This window comes from Myotis daubentonii, chromosome 5, assembly GCF_963259705.1.
Source record: "Myotis daubentonii chromosome 5, mMyoDau2.1, whole genome shotgun sequence".
NCBI classification, from domain to species: Eukaryota; Metazoa; Chordata; class Mammalia; order Chiroptera; family Vespertilionidae; genus Myotis; species Myotis daubentonii.
The window spans coordinates 83,298,091-83,318,817 of NC_081844.1; the positions used below are offsets into that span (position 1 = coordinate 83,298,091).

Here is a 20,727-nt window from a genome sequence, read left to right on the forward strand (position 1 = left end):
ATAATAGTAATGGATCAAATTAGTTGTATATCTGTATACCCCTTAAATGAATGTTAAGTCTAATAAAAACACTAATAAAAGATAACATTATATCCTTTTTTCAGATGAGGAAACTGAAGTTTGGAGAGATTCAGTAACTTTTAAAATATTACATATATGAAGTAGCAGAGCCAGGACTTGAATATGAGATTTCCAGACACAAAAGCCTGTGCTCTTAATCGCCTTTTTATCATATCTCCTAAAGATGTTGTTAAAAGAACAAACGGTTCATACACGCACATACTCAAGCTGCAGGGCTCTCATTAAAATTGAGTATTAGAGGCCTGGCCAGATGGCCCACCTGGTTCGAGTATCCTCCCATATACCAAAAGGTTGCAGGTTCAAGTTCCAGTCAGAGCACATACCTAGGTTGCAGGTTTGATCCCCAGTTGGGGCAGGTATGGGAGGTAACTTATTGATGTTTCTCTCACACAATGATGTTTTTCTCTCTCTAAAATCAATAAAATCATGTCCTCGAACAAGGATTTTTTTTTAAAAAAATTGAGTATTAGATATATGAGCCAAATTCAAACTGGAAAAAAGGGCCCATCCCCAGCCGTTGTCACCTCATACAGGAGCCTGTGCTATTGACTGACTGACTGAAAGACTGCATTCGACATTTGCCACAATGTTCCCATCTTTTGAGAAAAATTTATTTCTTGCAAAGTCAGGAATACTTCAGCTGTAGTAGAAAATAATTTCAATGGCTCTGTGTTTAAGTTGGTACCAAAAAAATTCAGCTTCACTCAAACCTCACCTCCTCTGGTAATCTTTCCTGATACCCCATTTCTGTTCTTACTTACATATCCCTTTGAGGACCTCACAGTGCCTGTGCAAATCTCTGCCTTAGCACTTATCACTAACCACCATAATTGTAGTTTTACTTGAGTCTCCCTTCTAGGCTGTAACCTCCTGAGGTGTAGGCACCAGGCTTTATTCAATTTTATATCCCCAATGCCTTCCCCAGTGCCTGAATATATAATCTGGAATAAACACCTGCCAATAAATTTATAAATTCAATGAATGCATAGCCAAATGACTGACCTACCTGAAATGGAAGAAATCCAATTCAAGTTACTCTCAAAGGAAACTGTACAGCTATGATATTATGATAATCACATAATTGACAATAGGATACTAAAATCATACACTAATTATTGTTTTGTTCACATTGGCTAACCTAAAAGCCATAGAGGTAATGAATCTATCAGGAGGTAAGTAATGTGCCACTAGACGACGTGACTCCGAACAGACTTTGTCTGTCTGAGGGAAAGAGCTGTAGACACCAGGTTTTCAGTGCGGACGCCTGGTGGTGCTACAGGCTAAAAAGCAGGAGGAGGAGCCCTGAGTTTCTTGCAGACTCCATCTTAGAAAAGACAGAATCCGAAGGCTGCCGGGGATAGGCGGGGCTTGGCAAACGTCGGCAGCGAGCCCATGTTTTAGACCTTTCTGCCAGTGAGTGGGACTAGATGTAAGCCGACGATCTCTCTCTTACGAGGCTTTCGAAGGCTTCTTTTATTAAGACAACGTACTCAGAGGATATTCAGGAAATCCTGCGAGAGAAAATCTGGCAGAAGAGGCAAGTGGTGAGTTTTTCTTTCTTCCTGGGCGTAGCGCAGATGGCCCAGGAAGAGGAAAGCTGCATTTATGGTCAGAATTTTTGCAGGTTTGGCGCTGGCGGCGGAGAGCGGAGCGTCTGCGTAGCAGCCGGAGGATAGGTGAGAGCGGGGTGGTTTCCAAAGAGCTCAAAGAACAGTTCACATCCAGCCGCAGAAGAGCCTGTGCTCCCGCTCAGGAAACCAGACTCATGTGCGCTCTGCAAGCCTTGCCTGCAAACGTTTGTTTTATCAGAAAAATCTGAGTCTGAGATGATCACCCTTGGAAAATTTCGTTTGAACACTCCAGAATGTGCACTGGGGACATGCATGAGATTTGGGTGAATTTTTAATAATTGGAAACTGCACAATCAGTTTAATTTCCAGTTTCACAAAAATGAGCGATGTAATCATGGCGTAAATAATTTGCCCATTTGTGGGGGGTGGGGGGAATCGCTGGATGAAGAACAACCCAAGGTAAGTTTAACTCTCGTGGAAAGGAATGGTAGATATCCACACTTGTCTGGGACCTCCTAAGGTCCAAATCGTGACAGTCAGTGACAACTTGAAGATTTTGTCTCAATAAGTAAGAAATGGCTCAATGAACTCTCCAGGCTCACTGAATTCTCCAACCTCTGGAAAGTACTCGCCGAATATTTTAAATGCTACTAATATCTGTGCATTATAAAGCGCCAATGCAAGAAAATTACCAGGCAATTTCAAGGCTATGTGGCAAATTCTCAGGCAATTCGCTTTGGAAATAGTTTCAGAAATATCATTATTCATGTGAAGGATGTTGGATGACAAGTCCAGTGAATTAGTCATTTTGATACCTATCTGCTCATCCTGGCATACCTCTAGAAACTGACTTCACCTCTTTAAGGATCATCATCTCAGCATTCTGGAATAAAAAGAAAATGCCTTGATCCTTCCAGAATATTTTTCATTGAATGTTAAAAAATGTCCATATTTTGCCAACCTAATGCAATACAGAGATGAGGGAGATACATGCAACATCACTCTATTGCAAAATAAATTAGGCTCCTTGAAGCTGAAAACAACACAATAGGTAAAGACAAATATCATCTTTGGCATTCTTGCTTTGGGACTCTGGGTAAAAAGGAGAGGAAGTAACTTTAGAGTTGGTATTTTATGGCTCTAACTTAAGTAGTGTTTTGTTTTCTTCTGAAACATAAATAATTGTTAATATATAGTTGACAAGTACTAATGCCTTAGCTATTTTTATCTTCTTATTTACCTCACAATGGTCTTTGTTTAAAGCCAGTAGCCTCTTTCTTGTTGAGGACAGAAACAAATGCATTTTTTTCTGCTCATACCTAATTTTCTTTGATCTTCCAAAGGTAAGTTACCTCTAAGACTGGGTGTGGACTGTTCTAACAGATATCTGGAAGTTTGACAAGAAAACTCATTCCAGGTCTATACGTAAAACGATAGTCTTCATAACTTCCCGTGGAAGGTCAGGCTATTTTAAAGTCATCTTTTGCTTCTCTTGATATTTCATGGACGATGGCTGAAACATTGTAATAGTCTACTGTTCAGCAGGATTGGTCTCCATCTATTAAATTCAAGTAACTATTTATTTGAGATGGTTATTATTATGTAGTTCTTGCTTTATATTTGAATAAAGTCATGTGATGATGACACAAAATCAAATACAGTTATAAAACTACAGTTGATCTTGAACAACGCTGGAGTTAGAGGTGCTAACCCCCACACAATTAAAATCCCCATATAACTTTTGACTCCCCCCAAACTTGTTTCTTGGTATCCGAGGGGGATTGGTCCCAGGACCCCTGAAAATACTACAGATGTTGAAGTTCCCTATATAAATGGCGTAGATCAGTGCATACAATCGGCTCTCCACATCGGTAAACCCCCAACAACAGATGGAAAACAGTACAGGTATTTATTGAAAAGAATCCCCATATACGTGGACCCATAGTTTAAAGATGCATTGTTCAAGGGTCAACTGAACAGGGGGAAATTTTCATTGATGGAAATAAATGTCTCTTTCATTATTTAAGGCATAATTTACTGAGTTGCTGTGTAGCTCATTTATTGCAGGGCTAAATTTGTATTTGTTAACTTTTACTGTTTTCTTTTTTCTTAAACATCAAAACAATTCATTCTTTAGCAATTAATATTCCAGCATCTCCAATACAATAAAAGAAAATGTCATGTAATATGGACTGGCAAAACAATCTATATATACTCAAATCAAACTAGAACTCATGATAATATCTGGTCAAGATTTTTTTCCCAAGGAAACAGTTTGTACCAATAGGCTATGATGATTCTCCTTAAACTAAAAAATGCCAAGATTATTCTTATGCAAATTCTCTTTAAAAACCATTAGTTGCATATTTGTACCAGGGAAGAGAATAAACCCCTACTTGAATCACCTTTGCTTTGAAATCCTGCTTGCTTGAGCTTCATGAAGTGTATATCTTGATAGATTACAGAAAAATATATCTTTTGTATCCTTAATAAGGCAAAAGCAAAATTTTGAGTGTTACCACAGGTCCAAAATTTCCACCCTAAGACGATAAAAGGTGCTAGAACCCTCCCTTCCCATGCTAGGATATTTCTCATATATTTCCTGCAGGGCCTCAGAGGTAAGTCACTGAAAAACCCCTCTTTTGCCATCTGATCGCTGAGTGTAAAGTTAGATTGTGAGCTGAAGACCATTGGAGGGTTGGATTCTCGGCCTCAGTTGGGGTGCATGCCAGAGCAACCAATTGATGTGTCTCTCTTCCCCCCTCCTCCTCCCTCCTTCCCACTGTCTGAAAATCAATGGAAAAAATATCCTTGGGTGAGGATTTACAAGAAAAGAAAATAACCGTGGGTATAATGCTTTGAAATCTGGAAACCACTGACAAAAAAAAAATCAGCACTGGTTCAGTCATCTCTGGAGAAACTTCCGTTTATTTCTAGATGTATGAATACCTTTGAACCGGAAAAAAGAATGAAACCTTATGAATTGTGAGAACACTTATGACTCAAACTTTCCTCTCCTTTGTGCCATCCCCCAATTCACCATCACTGTTTTAATTCAGAGAACCTATCATAAGTAAATAATCATATACTTGGTTAAATGTAAAATTTCAAGTGATTTACTAGTCATTATTTTCCTTTATGATGTACATGATCAGCACCATATCTCTGTCTGATCTTAATTAAGTTTTGCAGTCTGTGTAAAGAGCATTTTTTCAAGACTTGGGTCTTGGGGTTTGTTCACCTGGATGAAGTGTGTTAAATGCTCAGTGTCAATGCATTAAAATATTTTGGGTTATAGTTTTAATATAAAAGTAATCATGAAAAGCAAAAATCATAACAACAGAATACAAGTAGGAATTTATTTCTAAATATTAAGAAAGGGAACCTGTAATTGCTCAATTTTTTAAAACCCAAGTACAATAAATAAATGAGAGCTTTAAAAATGTTATGCCATTGTTACATTTACTAAATCATTCATTCCAGTTTTCTGGAAATAACAGGGGATAGAGGTACAGGTTTAATGACACCATGAGGGAACAATCAGACAAGTTCATAATGTAGGACACCCTATAAGACAACTGGTCTGTACACTTCAAGAAATTAAATATCATAAAAGATGGGAGAATTTTCTAGAATAAACAGATATAACACCCAATACAATCATAAAATTTGTTTAAAAAATTTCTAAGACATTTCTTATAACAGGTAGTTAAGAAAGCAAGCACATTTGTTAAAAAACAAACAAATCTCAAGAGTGAATATAAATTCTCTTCAAGTTGAAGAAAATCAGGGAAGGATAATGGAAAGATGAGATTTTTTTAAAAAAATTTTAAATATATTTTTATTGATTTCAGAGAGAAAGGGAGAGGGAGAGATAGAAACATCAATGATGAGACAGAATCATTGATTGGCTGCCTCCTGCATGCCCCCTACTGGGGATCAAGCCCACAACCCAGGCATATGCCCTTGACCAGAATCAAACCTGGGACCTTTCAGTCCCCAGGCTGATGCTCTATCCACTGAGCCAAACCGGCTAGGGCTGAGATTTTATAAGGACAGTATTTTTTATATTAGGGAATTATTGTTAATTTTGCTAAGTGTGATAGTGGCATTATGAATGTGTGGGATAATGTACTTATACTTGGGAGATGCCTGATGAAATATTTAGAGGTGAAGTGTCATGATGTCTTCAAGTTGCTTTCAAATGGGTCAGAAAACGAGAGGGTATATGTGTAGAGTAAAATATATAGATTCAACAAATAAGATAAAATATAAATAACTTTTAAATTTTCAACTAGGTAGAATTATGTTGGTATAGTTCTTTTTAACTTTTCCATACAGTATATTTGAAACATGTTTTCATATAAATATTTAATTAATATACTTAATTTTTTAGAACAGTTTTAGGTTTTACAGAAAATTAAGCAGATAATACAGAGTTCCTATATACCCACCTTCTTTCACTCACAGTTACTCTAGTATTACCATCTTGCATTAGTGTGGTACATTTATTATAACTGATGACTCCATATTGATCCATTATTATTAACTAAAGTCTGTAGTTTGCATTAGGGTTCATTCTTTGATTTGTACATTCTATGGGTTTTGACAAGTGTGTAATGTCATGTATCCACTATTACAGTGTTTCAGTGCCCCCAAACTCCCCATGTTTTACCTCTTATTCTCTCCCCCCTGCAACAACTAATCTTCTTAACATGCCTGTACTTTTCCAAAATGTCAGGTACTTTTCCAAAATGTCAGGTACTTGCAATAATAGCATAGGTAGCCTTTTCAGACTGGCTTCTTTCACTAAACAATATGCATTTGTTTCCTCCATGGCTTTTTTTTAAAAAAAAAAAAATCGAGAACTCATTTCTTTTGATCACATATATTTAAAAAACACACAAAAAATAATTGGAAAATTTTTCAATATTTACTGGGTATTTGATATTATGAAATGATTAGTGTTGCTAGATGCAATAATTGAAGTTATATAAATTAACACTCTTATCTGTTAGAAAGGAAAATAAAATTATTGACACATTCATAAGAATTACCCAGCTATGCTAGGAAAATTTCATGTGGATTGAATGCACCAAATCTCAGGAAAATGTGAAGTGGGAAAGTGCAGGAGAGAAATATGAGCAAAAAGAATATCTCAGTGTTCATGAGAATGTTATGTGAATTCTGTGTTACCTGGGTCTCTGTACTTTTCTGTTGGCTTAAGTGTGAGGATGGTAACCTAATGCCCGAGATGTGCGCATGCTGGAACTCTGAATAAAAACTGGAAACTGACTAGTCAAAGCCCTTTTTCATCCTAGGACTGAAATTACTCCCTTCTAGTCTCAGAAGTTCATTTTTTCCCCCAGTTTAAACATACCTGCTTGAGTCTGTGAGGAAATTGGAATGGAAATTTGTCTGTGTTTGCCATGTCGTTGTGGGTGCAATGAAAAAGCCTTTCGAAACGAGATTGTCATCAGTGTGAAAGAAGGGATTGGGATTTTCTTAATGTTTTGGAGAAAGTACATACTCGGAAAGGACGCGGGGTGGCGCTGCAGCATTAGAAGTAGAAGGAAGAAAGCGACCAGTCCGCCCTCCTTTAAGCCAGAGGCTCTGCTAAAGAATCAAGCAGGAAGGGGAGGCGTTCTCCGGCTGTAGATCCGGGAAATCGGGACCCTAGGCGTCTCCACCTATCCCCGTAGCTGGGACCTACTGGGAGTCAGCAGCTACGCGAGCCGGAGCTGGGTCTGGTTTGCTGGGCGAGCAGAAGGAGATGGAGGCCAGAGAAGGAAAGGAGCGCTTTCTGAAACAAAGGCAAGTCTTGATATTCTTTGTTTTGCTGGGCATAGCTCAGGCTGGTTCCGCGCCTAGGCATTATTCAGTGGCCGAGGAAATGGAGAGTGGCTCCTTTGTGGCCAATTTGTTAAAGGACCTGGGATTGGAGGTAGATGAGCTAGCTGCGCGAGGGGCCCGCGTCGTTTCCAAAGGGAAAAAAATGCGTTTGCACTTGGATAGGCAGACCGGGGATTTGTTGTTAAATGAGAAGCTGGACCGGGAGGAGCTGTGCGGCCCTACCGAGCCCTGTGTGCTACCTTTCCAGGTGTTACTGGAAAATCCTTTGCAGTTTTTTCAGGCCGAGCTACGGATTAGGGACATAAATGATCATTCCCCGGTTTTCCTGGACAAAGAAATAATTTTGAAAATCTCAGAAAGTACCACTCCCGGGACTGCTTTCTTAATAGAATGTGCCCAGGATTTAGATGTGGGAAGCAACGGGCTCCAAAGTTACACAATCAGTCCCAATTCCCACTTCCATCTTAAATTACAAACCAGTTCCGACGGCATAGTATTACCACAGCTGGTGCTGGACAAAGCGCTGGACCGCGAGGAACGGTCTGAGGTCATGTTAACTCTAACGGCGCTGGATGGCGGGACGCCACCCCGGTCTGGCACCGCCCTGGTCCGCATTGAAGTCTTGGACATCAATGATAATGCCCCGGAATTTGCAAAGTTGCTCTATGAAGTTCAGGTTCTGGAAAACAGCCCCATTGGATCCCAGGTTGCTATGGTCTCGGCTAGAGATGTAGACATTGGAGCCAATGGAGAAATATCTTATGTCTTCTCCCAGGCTTCGGAAGATATTCGCAAAACTTTTCGAATAAATGCAAAATCGGGACAACTCCTTTTAACACAGAAACTGGATTTTGAATCCATTCAGACGTATACATTAAATATTCAGGCGATAGATGGTGGGGGTCTTTCTGGAAGTTGTGTGGTGCTTGTCCACGTGTTAGATTTGAATGACAACCCTCCGGAACTGACCATGTCAACGCTTATCAATGAAATCCCAGAAAACTTGCAGGAGACCGTCATTGCTGTATTCAGTGTTTCAGATCCTGACTCGGGAGACAATGGGAGGACGGTTTGCTCCATCCAAGATCACCTTCCGTTCTTCCTTAAACCCTCTGTTGAGAATTTTTACACAATAGTGACAAACACAGCCCTGGACCGAGAGATGAGATCTGAATACATCATCACCATCACGGTCACCGACATGGGGACCCCCAGGCTGGAAACCCAGCACAACATCACCCTGCTGGTGTCCGACGTCAACGACAACGCCCCCGCCTTCACCCAAACCGCCTACACCCTGTTCCTCCGCGAGAACAACAGCCCCGCCCTGCACATCGGCAGCGTCAGCGCCACAGACAGGGACGCGGGCGCCAACGCCCAGCTCACCTACTCGCTGCTGCCGCCCCACGACCCGCGGCTGCCCCTGGCCTCGCTCGTGTCCATCAACGCGGACAACGGCCACCTGTTCGCCCTGAGGGCGCTGGACTTCGAGGCGCTGCAGGCGTTCGAGTTCCGCGTGGGCGCCACGGACCGCGGGTCCCCCGCGCTGAGCAGCCAGGCGCTGGTGCGCGTGCAGGTGCTGGACGCCAACGACAACGCGCCCTTCGTGCTGTACCCGCTGCAGAACGGCTCTGCGCCCTGCACCGAGCTGGTGCCCAGGGCGGCCGAGCCGGGCTACCTGGTGAGCAAGGTGGTGGCGGTGGACGCAGACTCGGGCCAGAACGCCTGGCTGTCGTTCCAGCTGCTCAAGGCCACGGAGCCCGGGCTGTTCGGCGTGTGGGCGCACAATGGCGAGGTGCGCACGGCGCGGCAGCTGAGCGAGCGCGACGCGGCCAAGCACAGGCTGCTGGTGCTGGTCAAGGACAATGGCGAGCCCGCGCTGTCGGCCAGCGTCACGCTGCACGTGCTGCTGGTGGATGGCTTCTCGCAGCCCTACCTGCCGCTGCCGGAAGTGGCGGCCGACCAGGCGCAGGCCGACCCGCTGACCGTGTACCTGGTCATCGCGCTGGCGTCGGTGTCGTCGCTGTTCCTGTTCTCGGTGCTGGCGTTCATCGCGGTGCGGCTGTGCAGGCGGAGCAGGGCCGCCTGGGTGGGTGGCTGTTCGGTGCCTGAGGGCCCCTTTCCGGGCCACCTGGTGGACGTCAGCGGCACGGGGACCCTGTCCCAGAGCTACCAGTATGAGGTGTGTCTGATGGGAGGCACAGGGACCAGCGAGTTCAAGTTCCTCAAACCCATTCTTCCCAACTTTCTTGCTCCAGGTGAGGAGAGGGCTAGTGAGGCAAACCCCAGTTTCAGGAATAGCTCTGAATTCAGTTAAGAATTGGTAGGGATCTACTGAATCCAGTCTCAGTTAATTTGTGAAAAATCCTTTTTTTTTTTTTTTTACTGCTTTGCCCATTGAGGTTGTTTCTTTTTATTTGAAATGTAAATATCTCATTTGAATTCAGTGCACGTTATTAGTGTTTCTAAATGTGTTGCTTTGTGGTATAATGAATGCTAATTTTCTTTGTATTCTCATTGGCAATTAGTCTCCCTGTACCTTAATTCCACTTAAAATGTGAAAGTAAATTTTGTCTTCCCAAAAGTCTGAATTTTAAAGTTAGAGCATCTTTTTCTATCCTTCCCTTCCCCAGGGCCTACGTAATTTTGCAGTCTTACATTTTTAAATGTTTGCTATTCCTACAGGGTTTTTTTTTCTATTCTCTAAGGCTATTGTTTTATCTTGTGAAGTCACATTGGCTAAAACCATTAATATAGGTATATTCATGAAAAACAAAGCACTCTGTCACATTTTTCTAAATATTTACTATCACAAAGTGTCCGTACATGGAAGTTATGATTCTTTAGAGATGTGAGAACTTTGACTGTTGGGTTCCACAAACCATTCACATTGAAAGTATTCAATAAATCAACCACTAATATTCCAAACTGTAGTTAAATGCATAGCACATGTCCAGTCATTTTCAAAGACATGCTAATTCTTCAAGCTTTCTATTTAAAACAACATTGGAGGGGGGAGGAATATAAAGAAGTAAAACTATATTTGCTGATAATTTGATTATGTATGTGGAAAACTGTAAAATAATTCTCCAAAAAAGTTATAATGAGTACACTTAGCAAAGCTGCAGTTTACAAGGCCAGTACACAAAATTTAATTATGTTTATCAAATCTCTTGAATTTTAAGTAGAAAGTTTTTAATAATTAAACTGAGATTTTTAAAAGGAGAGGAGGAATTGAAATAAGCAGAGGTTAATTTTTTTTAAAGATTTGAGGGAATGTATGTCTCTGTCCTTAACCAAATTTTAGAAACTTCAAATGTAGTTTAACACTGCATTTTTTTCAAAAATTTCTGGAGCATTTCTGATTCAATTGGAAATAAGCTCATGGGGAAATATGTATCTTGGTCTGTCTTCTCATTCCATTTTTTTTTTCATGGACTGCTTCTCTTTTCCCCTTTCAATTTCCTACTTTTCAATGCTTTTTTCTTTGTAGGTGCTTGAATTATGTTTTTCAACAGCTCCCCATTTATTGCATGATTAGCACAATGACTTGAAGATTATAGGTTCTTAATAAAATTTTTGAATGACTGATTGAAAGAAAGAAGTGTCTTTATTTCACCCGTGATATATATTGATATTTAAATACTCACAGGACAAACTTTTGCTGGAATTAAGTGCTCTCTGATGCATAGTGAATTTATATATATAGGTTAATTGAAGTGATCACTATTATTTGAACACCATGCAGTTATCAGTTCTTGGTGTCTCTTTCCTTCAACATATTTTTCCTTTTCCCTTCCCTCTTAATTTGGCTCTCCTCTCCTGCCCACGGCTTAAGGAATACAAATGGGGAAACGGTATTTTGTATTTTATAATTTAAAAGTTGGATTCGTCCAACTTTCTCTATTTCTTGCAGTTTAATTTTTGATCTAGACATTAAAATAAAACTTTAATTTTTAATGTTCTTCTGCCTTCTTTAAAATGTTTATATCATTTGATGCTTGAGCTATACTGTTAAAATTATAAGATGAATGCGAAAGATCTTATTTTGAGATTATTAGTGGTGTGGAGCACCATCTTGGTATCCAAAGTCTCTGATTAACCAACTTATTACCTTTAGGATCTTGGATAAGTCATATAATTTCTGTTCCCCCCAAACTAGTAATAACAGCTATGTCAATAGCTTGCAGTTATGATCAAATAATATATAGATGTATAATTGCTGTTATTTTACATATCACTAATATTAAGACTAAACGTAATAGATGAGCCTTTGTGAAATATTCCTGATAACTGTGAAGGAGCTAGATCGAGCACATGATATTTGTGTTGTTCATTTCCCTTCCTGAAACATTGCACTAGCTTCCTTTCAGTCTTAGAATAAAATCCAAAAAATCCAAGCACCCATTATTTGGCCCCAATCTCTCTCTCCAGCCTTCGCTTCCCACTTACTTTTGGGACAGTCATTTTGGCTACACTGATCTTCCTTCATTGTCTGGAATAGCTATGCTTTACTGTCCTGGGGCCTTTACACATCAGTTTCTCATATACAGAATCTTCCCATTTTGTAGTTGTAGCCTGGCAAACTTCGCATCATTCATGTTCCATATTAAATGGCACATCTTTGGGAACTTTTTCTCAAACCCTGCCCCCCCCATTAAAATTATGTCTCCCTATCCATACTTTCAAGTTCACTCAGTAACTTTCCTATATAGCACTTTTCACACTGTTTGAACATCTGTTCAAAGTCTTCACCCCATTAGATGGAAAACTGTGTAAGGTATATGTCTGCCTTGTTACCACTATATGCCCAACTTCTACAAACTTAACAAGTATCTGTTTCCACAGATGAAATACGGTTACACTGATGAAACCGATAATGGTAAAATTACTGTGAAATAAAAAAGGAAAAAGCTCTGTATTCCTCGAGTGAATGTTAAAATGTGGAAGGAATGAGGCATTTGTGGTCTCTGGATATACCCACTGACATAATCTAGTATAACTTTTTATGCATGAGTTCATCTTTTCATAACATTTTTTTCTTACTATAAAAGCAACTCGTGCACATTTTACAAAAGTTGGAAAATAAAGAAAAACACAAATATGATAGTGAGGCATGTTGTAATGTAGAGCAAAATATTTTCAAATTAGTTTAATAATTACAGACAGGGGTGGTAGCCCTAGCTAAGGTGTCCACTTCCGCAAAATCATATAAATGAGGACTCTGCCAGGAACAGTACGTCTTTAAATAAGGGCGCATTTAATTTCCCTCGGTTGTGTTTTTTAACTCAAGTGACACAGGAAACTCCTCCAGTAGCTTCAACTGGTTTTAGTAAGGGGAATAAGCAATTTAAAAGATCAAACCAACAAAAAACCCCAAAGCACCTTCTCCAAGAGTTTGAAACTGCGAGCGAACGCATGGTGGCGCTGTTGACTAAGAAGGAGAATTAAACCACAGGCGCTGTGCGTACAGTAACGCACCGATCCGGTACCGTACACCAGGAGTTGGGAGCTTGGACAGAGTTAAAGCAAGCAAATCTGAGCGCTGGAAGGGATTATCTGCTAGATCTTCTCCAAAGGTTGGGAGGCAAAAGACCTTGCATTTCCCAGCGCTGTCGGAGGCTCAGCTTGGCAATATTTCTTGGAAGAACATGGCAGAAAATGAAATGGAGGCCGGAGGGGAGCGGTTTCTTAGACAAAGGCAAGTCCTGTTTCTCTTTGTTTTTCTTGGTGGGTTTCTGGCTGGGTCCGAATCGAGACGCTACTCTGTGGCTGAGGAGAAAGAGAGGGGCTTTTTAATAACCAACCTAGCAGAGGATTTGGGGCTGAGTGCAGGGGAACTGGCCGTGAGGGGGGCCCAAGTTGTGTCTAAAGGGAACAGACAGCGTATTGAGCTCAACCATCAGACCGGTGATTTGCTCCTACATGAGAAATTGGACCGGGAGGAGCTATGCGGCTCCACAGAGCCATGTATACTGCATTTTCAGATTTTACTGCAAAACCCTTTGCAGTTTATTCCAAATGAGCTTCAGGTCATAGATGTAAATGACCATTCTCCAGTATTCTTTGAAAATGAGATGCAGCTGAAAATCCCAGAAAGCACTCCACCTGGAACAATCATTCCACTGGGAAATGCTGAGGACGTGGACGTGGGAAGAAACGGTCTCCAAAACTACACGATCACTCCCAATCCCCACTTCCACATTCTCACAAACAGCCGTAGGGATGGAAGGAAGTGCCCAGAATTAGTGCTGGACAAAGCGCTGGACCGTGAGGAGCAGCCGCAGTTCAGTTTAACGCTCACGGCGCTGGATGGCGGGTCGCCACCCAGGTCTGGCAACGTTCAGCTCCACATCCTGGTCTTAGACATAAATGACAACGCCCCAGAATTTACACAGTCGCTCTATGAGGTTGAAGTTCTAGAGAACAGCCCCGTTAACTCTGTTATCGTCACTGTCTCAGCTTCTGATTTGGACACAGGAAATTTTGGGACAATATCATACTCATTTGCTCATGCTTCTGAAGAAATTTCCAAAACTTTTCAACTAAATCCCATTACTGGTGAGATCCAACTAATTAAATACTTGAATTTTGAGGCAATTAATAGTTATGAGGTTGACATAGAAGCCAAGGATGGTGGAGGCCTTACAGGAAAATCAACAGTAATAGTTCAGGTAGTTGATGTCAATGACAACCCACCAGAGCTGACCTTGTCGTCAATTACCAGCCCTATCCCGGAAAACTCGCCAGAGACGGTGGTGGCCGTTTTCAGTGTTTCCGATCCAGACTCTGGGGACAATGGGAGAATGACGTGTTCCATCCAGAACAATCTCCCCTTTGTCCTAAAACCATCTGTAGAAAACTTTTACACCCTTGTGTCCGAAGGAGCTCTAGACAGAGAGAGTCAGGCCGAGTACAACATCACCATCACGGTCACCGACATGGGGACCCCCAGGCTGAAAACCCAGCACAACATCACCCTGCTGGTGTCCGACGTCAACGACAACGCCCCCGCCTTCACCCAAACCGCCTACACCCTGTTCCTCCGCGAGAACAACAGCCCCGCCCTGCACATCGGCAGCGTCAGCGCCACAGACAGGGACGCGGGCGCCAACGCCCAGCTCACCTACTCGCTGCTGCCGCCCCACGACCCGCGGCTGCCCCTGGCCTCGCTCGTGTCCATCAACGCGGACAACGGCCACCTGTTCGCCCTGAGGGCGCTGGACTTCGAGGCGCTGCAGGCGTTCGAGTTCCGCGTGGGCGCCACGGACCGCGGGTCGCCCGCGCTGAGCAGCCAGGCGCTGGTGCGCGTGCAGGTGCTGGACGCCAACGACAACGCGCCCTTCGTGCTGTACCCGCTGCAGAACGGCTCTGCGCCCTGCACCGAGCTGGTGCCCAGGGCGGCCGAGCCGGGCTACCTGGTGAGCAAGGTGGTGGCGGTGGACGCAGACTCGGGCCAGAACGCCTGGCTGTCGTTCCAGCTGCTCAAGGCCACGGAGCCCGGGCTGTTCGGCGTGTGGGCGCACAATGGCGAGGTGCGCACGGCGCGGCTGCTGAGCGAGCGCGACGCGGCCAAGCACAGGCTGCTGGTGCTGGTCAAGGACAATGGCGAGCCCGCGCTGTCGGCCAGCGTCACGCTGCACGTGCTGCTGGTGGATGGCTTCTCGCAGCCCTACCTGCCGCTGCCCGAAGCGGCGGCCGACCAGGCGCAGGCCGACCCGCTGACCGTGTACCTGGTCATCGCGCTGGCGTCGGTGTCGTCGCTGTTCCTGTTCTCGGTGCTGGCGTTCATCGCGGTGCGGCTGTGCAGGCGGAGCAGGGCCGCCTGGGTGGGTGGCTGTTCGGTGCCTGAGGGCCCCTTTCCGGGCCACCTGGTGGACGTCAGCGGTACTGGGACCCTGTCCCAGAGCTACCAGTATGAGGTGTGTCTGAGGGGAGGCTCAGGGACCAGCGAGTTCAAGTTCCTCAAACCGATTTTCCCCAATGGTCTGGTTGAAGACATTGAGCAAGAGTAGTGCAAAACTGCAATTGCGGGAATAACTTAGGTTTCATTAATAGAAGAATAAAATATAGTTATTTGGCTATGAATACTTTCTTTTAAAATCAAGAATCTTTAGTTGATAATAATGTTGATTATATATTGATTTTAGTTTCTATCAAGTTAGTTAATCCTTGCATATTCTTACCTGTTTTCTTTCTTACCAATGCAGTCTTAATGCCTCCTTTTCTTTTTCTAATAGGTGAGTAAAAATAAATTCATTATGTTTCAATGTTGACTTCAAATAGGTTTATTTTAAGTGACTCATTTCAAATTTTATATCCATAGCAAGTGAGATAATGTTCCTTATAATATTCCTAAAGCAGCTTTTCTATGGTTAATGAAGTTTGTGGATAGATAAGAATGTGTTTTCTTTCAGATGTTCCATCTTTAAGGCACAGCATGTTTTTTGGGGTATAGTACCTAAAAGAAAGTGATACATTTAATTCGTTTTGTTTTTACATTTGCAATTAATATTTCAATGTTGCATATGCTTATATTGGCTCAAAGTGGACAAAATATAGGCTAATAGGGCAAATTACTTTTAGGTTTGCTTAAATTGTATTCACGAGTTAGGAAAAATTAAGCACAAGGCATTTTGAACATCTGATTGTGCTTTTCCATTTGATATGAAAACATTGTTTAGGAAAGCATCTTGTGGGATGACAATTTGGTTAGTAAATTCTAAGATATAAATGCTACCGACCTTAGGGTCCTTGCAAAAATGTAAAGATAGTAAGTAGTTGTATACATGATCTACAAATGATTCATGGTGTCCCATTCAACCCTACTTTTAAAAAAAGTAATATCTACTTGGCATTTATATGGTAACATATGAAGGAACCCTTTCTTTATTTCCTTCTTACTTCCCTCCTTCAGATTTCAATCTGACATGATTTAAGATTATGTATGGTCCTTCTGGGGTCACTGTCCATCTGCATCAGCATTCTGCTTCCCATAATGTAATTAAAATAAGATGTACAAGAGTATGACATTCTAAAAAGGAGAGAACAAAATCACTGTGAAAGTCTAAATATCTACAACTACGAATAAAATCTGGAAGCAGCTGAGACCGGTTTGGCTCAGTGGATAGAGCGTCAGCCTGCGGACTGAAAGGTCCCAGGTTCGATTCCGTCAAGGGCATGTACCTGGGTTGCGGGCACATCCCCAGTGGGGGGTGTGCAGGAGGCAGCTGATTGATATTTCTCTCTCATCGATGTTTCTAACTCTCTATCTCTCTCCCTTTCTCTCTGTAAAAAATCAATAAAATATATATTAAAAAAATAAATAAAATCTGGAAGCAACCAAAACACCAAATTTTCATGGCTATTTGGAGTACTGTAGAAAAACTTCTTTTTTAATAATAAAATATTTAGATTCCAATTAGAGAAGTTAATTGGGAAAACATAAGTATTCTCCTTACCTTATAAAGCATTTTCTCACTCAGAGGGCTAGAACTTTCCAGGAAAGGGAACTAAGGTTTCTCAAAGATTTTCAATATTCTGAAAAGAGGAAAAGAATTTAAGGTTGACATGCTTCACACATTAAAATGTAGTTTATAAATAGTGTCATTTTATATAACTGAATATTAAATACACTAATCCTTAATAATCAGAGGAAAGAGAATATTTCCTTTCATTCATTAAGTACTTTATAGAGATGTTTAGATCTGGCTCTTCTCCTTCTTTTCATACTTAGCTGAATTTTCATGGAGAGGAAAAAGGCACATCCTTTTGATCAAGGCTTCTCTTTACTTGACTGGGTTCTAGGTAGTGTCTGAGCCAGGGACTATTCACTTGTGGAAACAATAGAGGATAATCCCTTTTTGGCCAATGGCCTCTAATAGTTTATTCTGTTGAACTTTGGTTAGCCTTCATGGTGTCAAAATAAAGTGAAATTTGCAAGATACTAAAGGCTTTGGATAAACTTTAAAATCACCTACCACTTGTTTTCAAAACATAATTCTAGATAGTGTGCATTTGCCTTTTTACCTCTCTGAAAACATTTATTCATAAATAATTTAAACATTTTCTTGACATTCACAATCTAGCTTTCAACACTGAAAAGCAAAGAGATGTAAATGAAGTTTAAACATTTCTATAGATTGTTAAAAGACTGAACTATATTCAAACATCACTCATTAAAACTAGTGAAGTAACTTACGCTTTTTATAAATCTTTCTTAATCATTAAATATGGCTTCCTTGCAAATGAGGACTTTTAAAAACTATGAAAATGATTCTATGCATTCCACTAGTTTATTCTGGGAGTCTTTTGCTTCTTGGAGTAGATTGTTATAGGTGTTAAAGCTGGAAATCTAAATTCAGAGTACTTTTATGTTTAATACTCATAATCTTTGCCAACAGTTAGGTTGATCAAGGATTTTTAAAGTCATTTTCCTTCTCTTCTTTTGGTATTTAACACCGTTGATGAAAAGTGATATCAGTCTAGTTCTTATTCTTTATCTGTAAAGTTCTTACCTCTCTTTTAAATTTTTAAATTTATTCTTGATGTTCTGAGACTTGCTAGGTCCTAACTTGAAACTTACTGAATATACTGAATTTTCTTTTGTTTAAGTAACTGTAGTTTTCTTTTTCCATTTGGCAAGCTTTCACAACAATATGTTCCCCTCCCCCACAATTACTATTTCTTTCTTTTTTATTTGAGGAAATTAAATCTTTTACTTTTAACTTCTTTACATATTGTTCTGAATCTCTGTATTTCAGTTATACATTCTTTTATCTGTTGAGTAAAATTTTCAGCTGTTAGTCTTCCTCATATGCTTGCTGATATTTTATTGAGAATTCATCTCCTGTTGGAGGTTTCCCTCAGACCTGGTTTTGGTAATCTTGTGGAAGGGAAGAAGAGCACCAGACTGCAAACTAAAGCCTTCACTAAGAAGCCTAGCTCAACTTTGCCACACAGGTAGAAGTCCTATGAACACCTACTGATTTGTTCGAGCTGGATCCCAGTTTCCCTTGGGTGGCATCACTCTGCATTTGCTCCTTGAGGCAAAAATCTCAGGGAATGTCATCCTCTGGTTGTTATGTGTCTGTTAAGGCTGTAGACATGGGAGCTAATGGAAACATTTTTTACTGATTCAAGCTTCAGAGTAAACAAGCTGATGTGAATGATAATCAAGCTGATTTTGAGGAAAATTGAGTTGAAACTGAAGTGATACATTGGGATTACCTATAGGAAAAATTATGATTAAGAGGCATGACAGTGCTGCACATGGCAGTTCTGTATGACACACAACATGCTGGATGACAAAATAAAAAACCTCTGCAAAGCAATCCTATATTTTACACTGAGTTGGTGCCAGTAGAACAAGGTGCTTACCTGGATGGTGACTTGAGTTAGAACTCATGAGTATTTTATCAATGATTCAAGGTCTCAGAGTGAGTACTTGATATTTAGCATGCATATTTAGGCTCCTATGTGATAGCCACAGCTAGACACGAGTTGGTGCTATTATTAAGAACAACTAGAAGCCACCTTTATTTGGTATGGTAATTCTATACCTGGCCTAGGACCTATCCCAGCCCTACCTCCCATTCATTGAATCACCCACAGAAGTCTACCCAAGCCTGCAGGTTCTCTTGTTCACTGACTTGACTCAGCTGTTCACTGATACTCATGTGGAGGATGAACGGGGAACCTTCAATGGACTGCTGCATACAGGCTATTTTCATTTTGAGGATATCAACATCACTGGGTCTTAGTCCCAGATCTGTTATTGTGAGAGGTTTCTGACTGGAATATCAGAGACAAAAGGGTTTAGATTTCTGAAGTCATTGTCTCCAACTTATATGGGCTATGCATAAGGAGATACTTTCATGAGAAACAACTTATAGAAAAATTTGGGGTTTATAAAAAATTAAAATTGTATTCTCTAAATATTGTAATTTTGAGGGGGACTTTTCTTAAATTTCTTTGTCTCCGGGGAAATGGATTTCTTCACCCTGAATGTCTTATCCTATTCAACAAGATTTAATCAGCAATCAAAAAACTTTCCACAAATAAAAGCCCAGGATTAAATGTCATCACTGGTGAATTCTACCAAATGTTTAAAGAATTAATACCAATCCTTCACATCTTGTTTAAGAAAAGGAGCAGAGACCAGTTCCCAATTCATTCAATGAAGCTAGTATTACCCTGATGCCCAAATCAGACATCGATAACCCAAGAAAAGAAAACTAAATATATACTTTATTAATATAGAGGCAAAAATCCACAACAAAATATTATCTAACTGACTCCAGCAACATAAAAAAGGTTTATACACCATGACCAAGTGGGATTTGTCCTCCCAAAAACAAGGTTGGGTTTAACATATGAAAGTTAATCAATGACACTCACCATATTAACAAGAAAGGGCAAAACCATACAACTGTCTCAATAAATGGAGAAAATTATTTTACAAAATCCAGTACTTTTTCATGTTAAAAACTCAACAAATAGGAATCATAGTATATGTACTCAACCTGATATAGGGCAACTATAAAAACCCACAGCTAACTTCATATGCAATGGTGAAAGACTGAAAACTTTCCCTCTAAGATCTGGAACAAACCACGGATGTTCCATCTCACTGTTTCCATTTAACATTATACTAGAAGTTCTAGCCAGGGCAATCAGACAAGTAAAACAAATAAAATAATTCAGATTGGAAATGAAGAAGTAAAATTGTATTTGCAGATAACACAATAGTCCATAAAGAAAATGCAAAGGAATCCACAAATACTACTAAAATGGACAAATGATTTTAGCTAGGTTGGAGAATATAAGATCAATAAACAAAATCAATTAGTGTATTTCTGTACACTAGCATTAGACAACCCCAAAATGAAGAAAACAATTCCATTTATGATTGCATGAAAAAGAATAAAAAACTTAGGAATAAATTGAAAAAAATAAGTGCAAGATTTGTATACTAAATACTACAAAACATCACTGAAAAGAATTAAAGAAGACCTAAGTAAATGAGAAGTGTTCACAGATTGGAAGACTTAATATTGTTAAAATGGTGATACCCTCCAAATTGGTCAACAGATTCAACACAATCTCTATCAAAATCCCAGCTAGCTTTTTTTGGGGGGGACAAAAATTGGGAAATTGACCCTAAAATTCATATGAAAATGCAAGGGACTCAGAATAGCCAAAACAATTTTGAAAAAGAACA

General features: G+C 40.7%; 1 protein-coding gene across 1 annotated transcript; it reads left to right on the forward strand.

Annotated features, from left to right (window-relative positions):
- The first annotated feature begins 7,276 nt into the window (after positions 1–7,276).
- PCDHB3 (protocadherin beta 3) lies at positions 7,277–16,143 on the forward strand. Its single transcript, XM_059698640.1, has 2 exons — positions 7,277–7,824; positions 13,538–16,143. Exons 1-2 carry the CDS (start codon positions 7,426–7,428, stop codon positions 15,518–15,520), a joined length of 2,382 nt encoding a protein of 793 aa, XP_059554623.1. The 5' UTR covers positions 7,277–7,425; the 3' UTR covers positions 15,521–16,143.
- Positions 16,144–20,727: the final 4,584 nt, after the last annotated feature.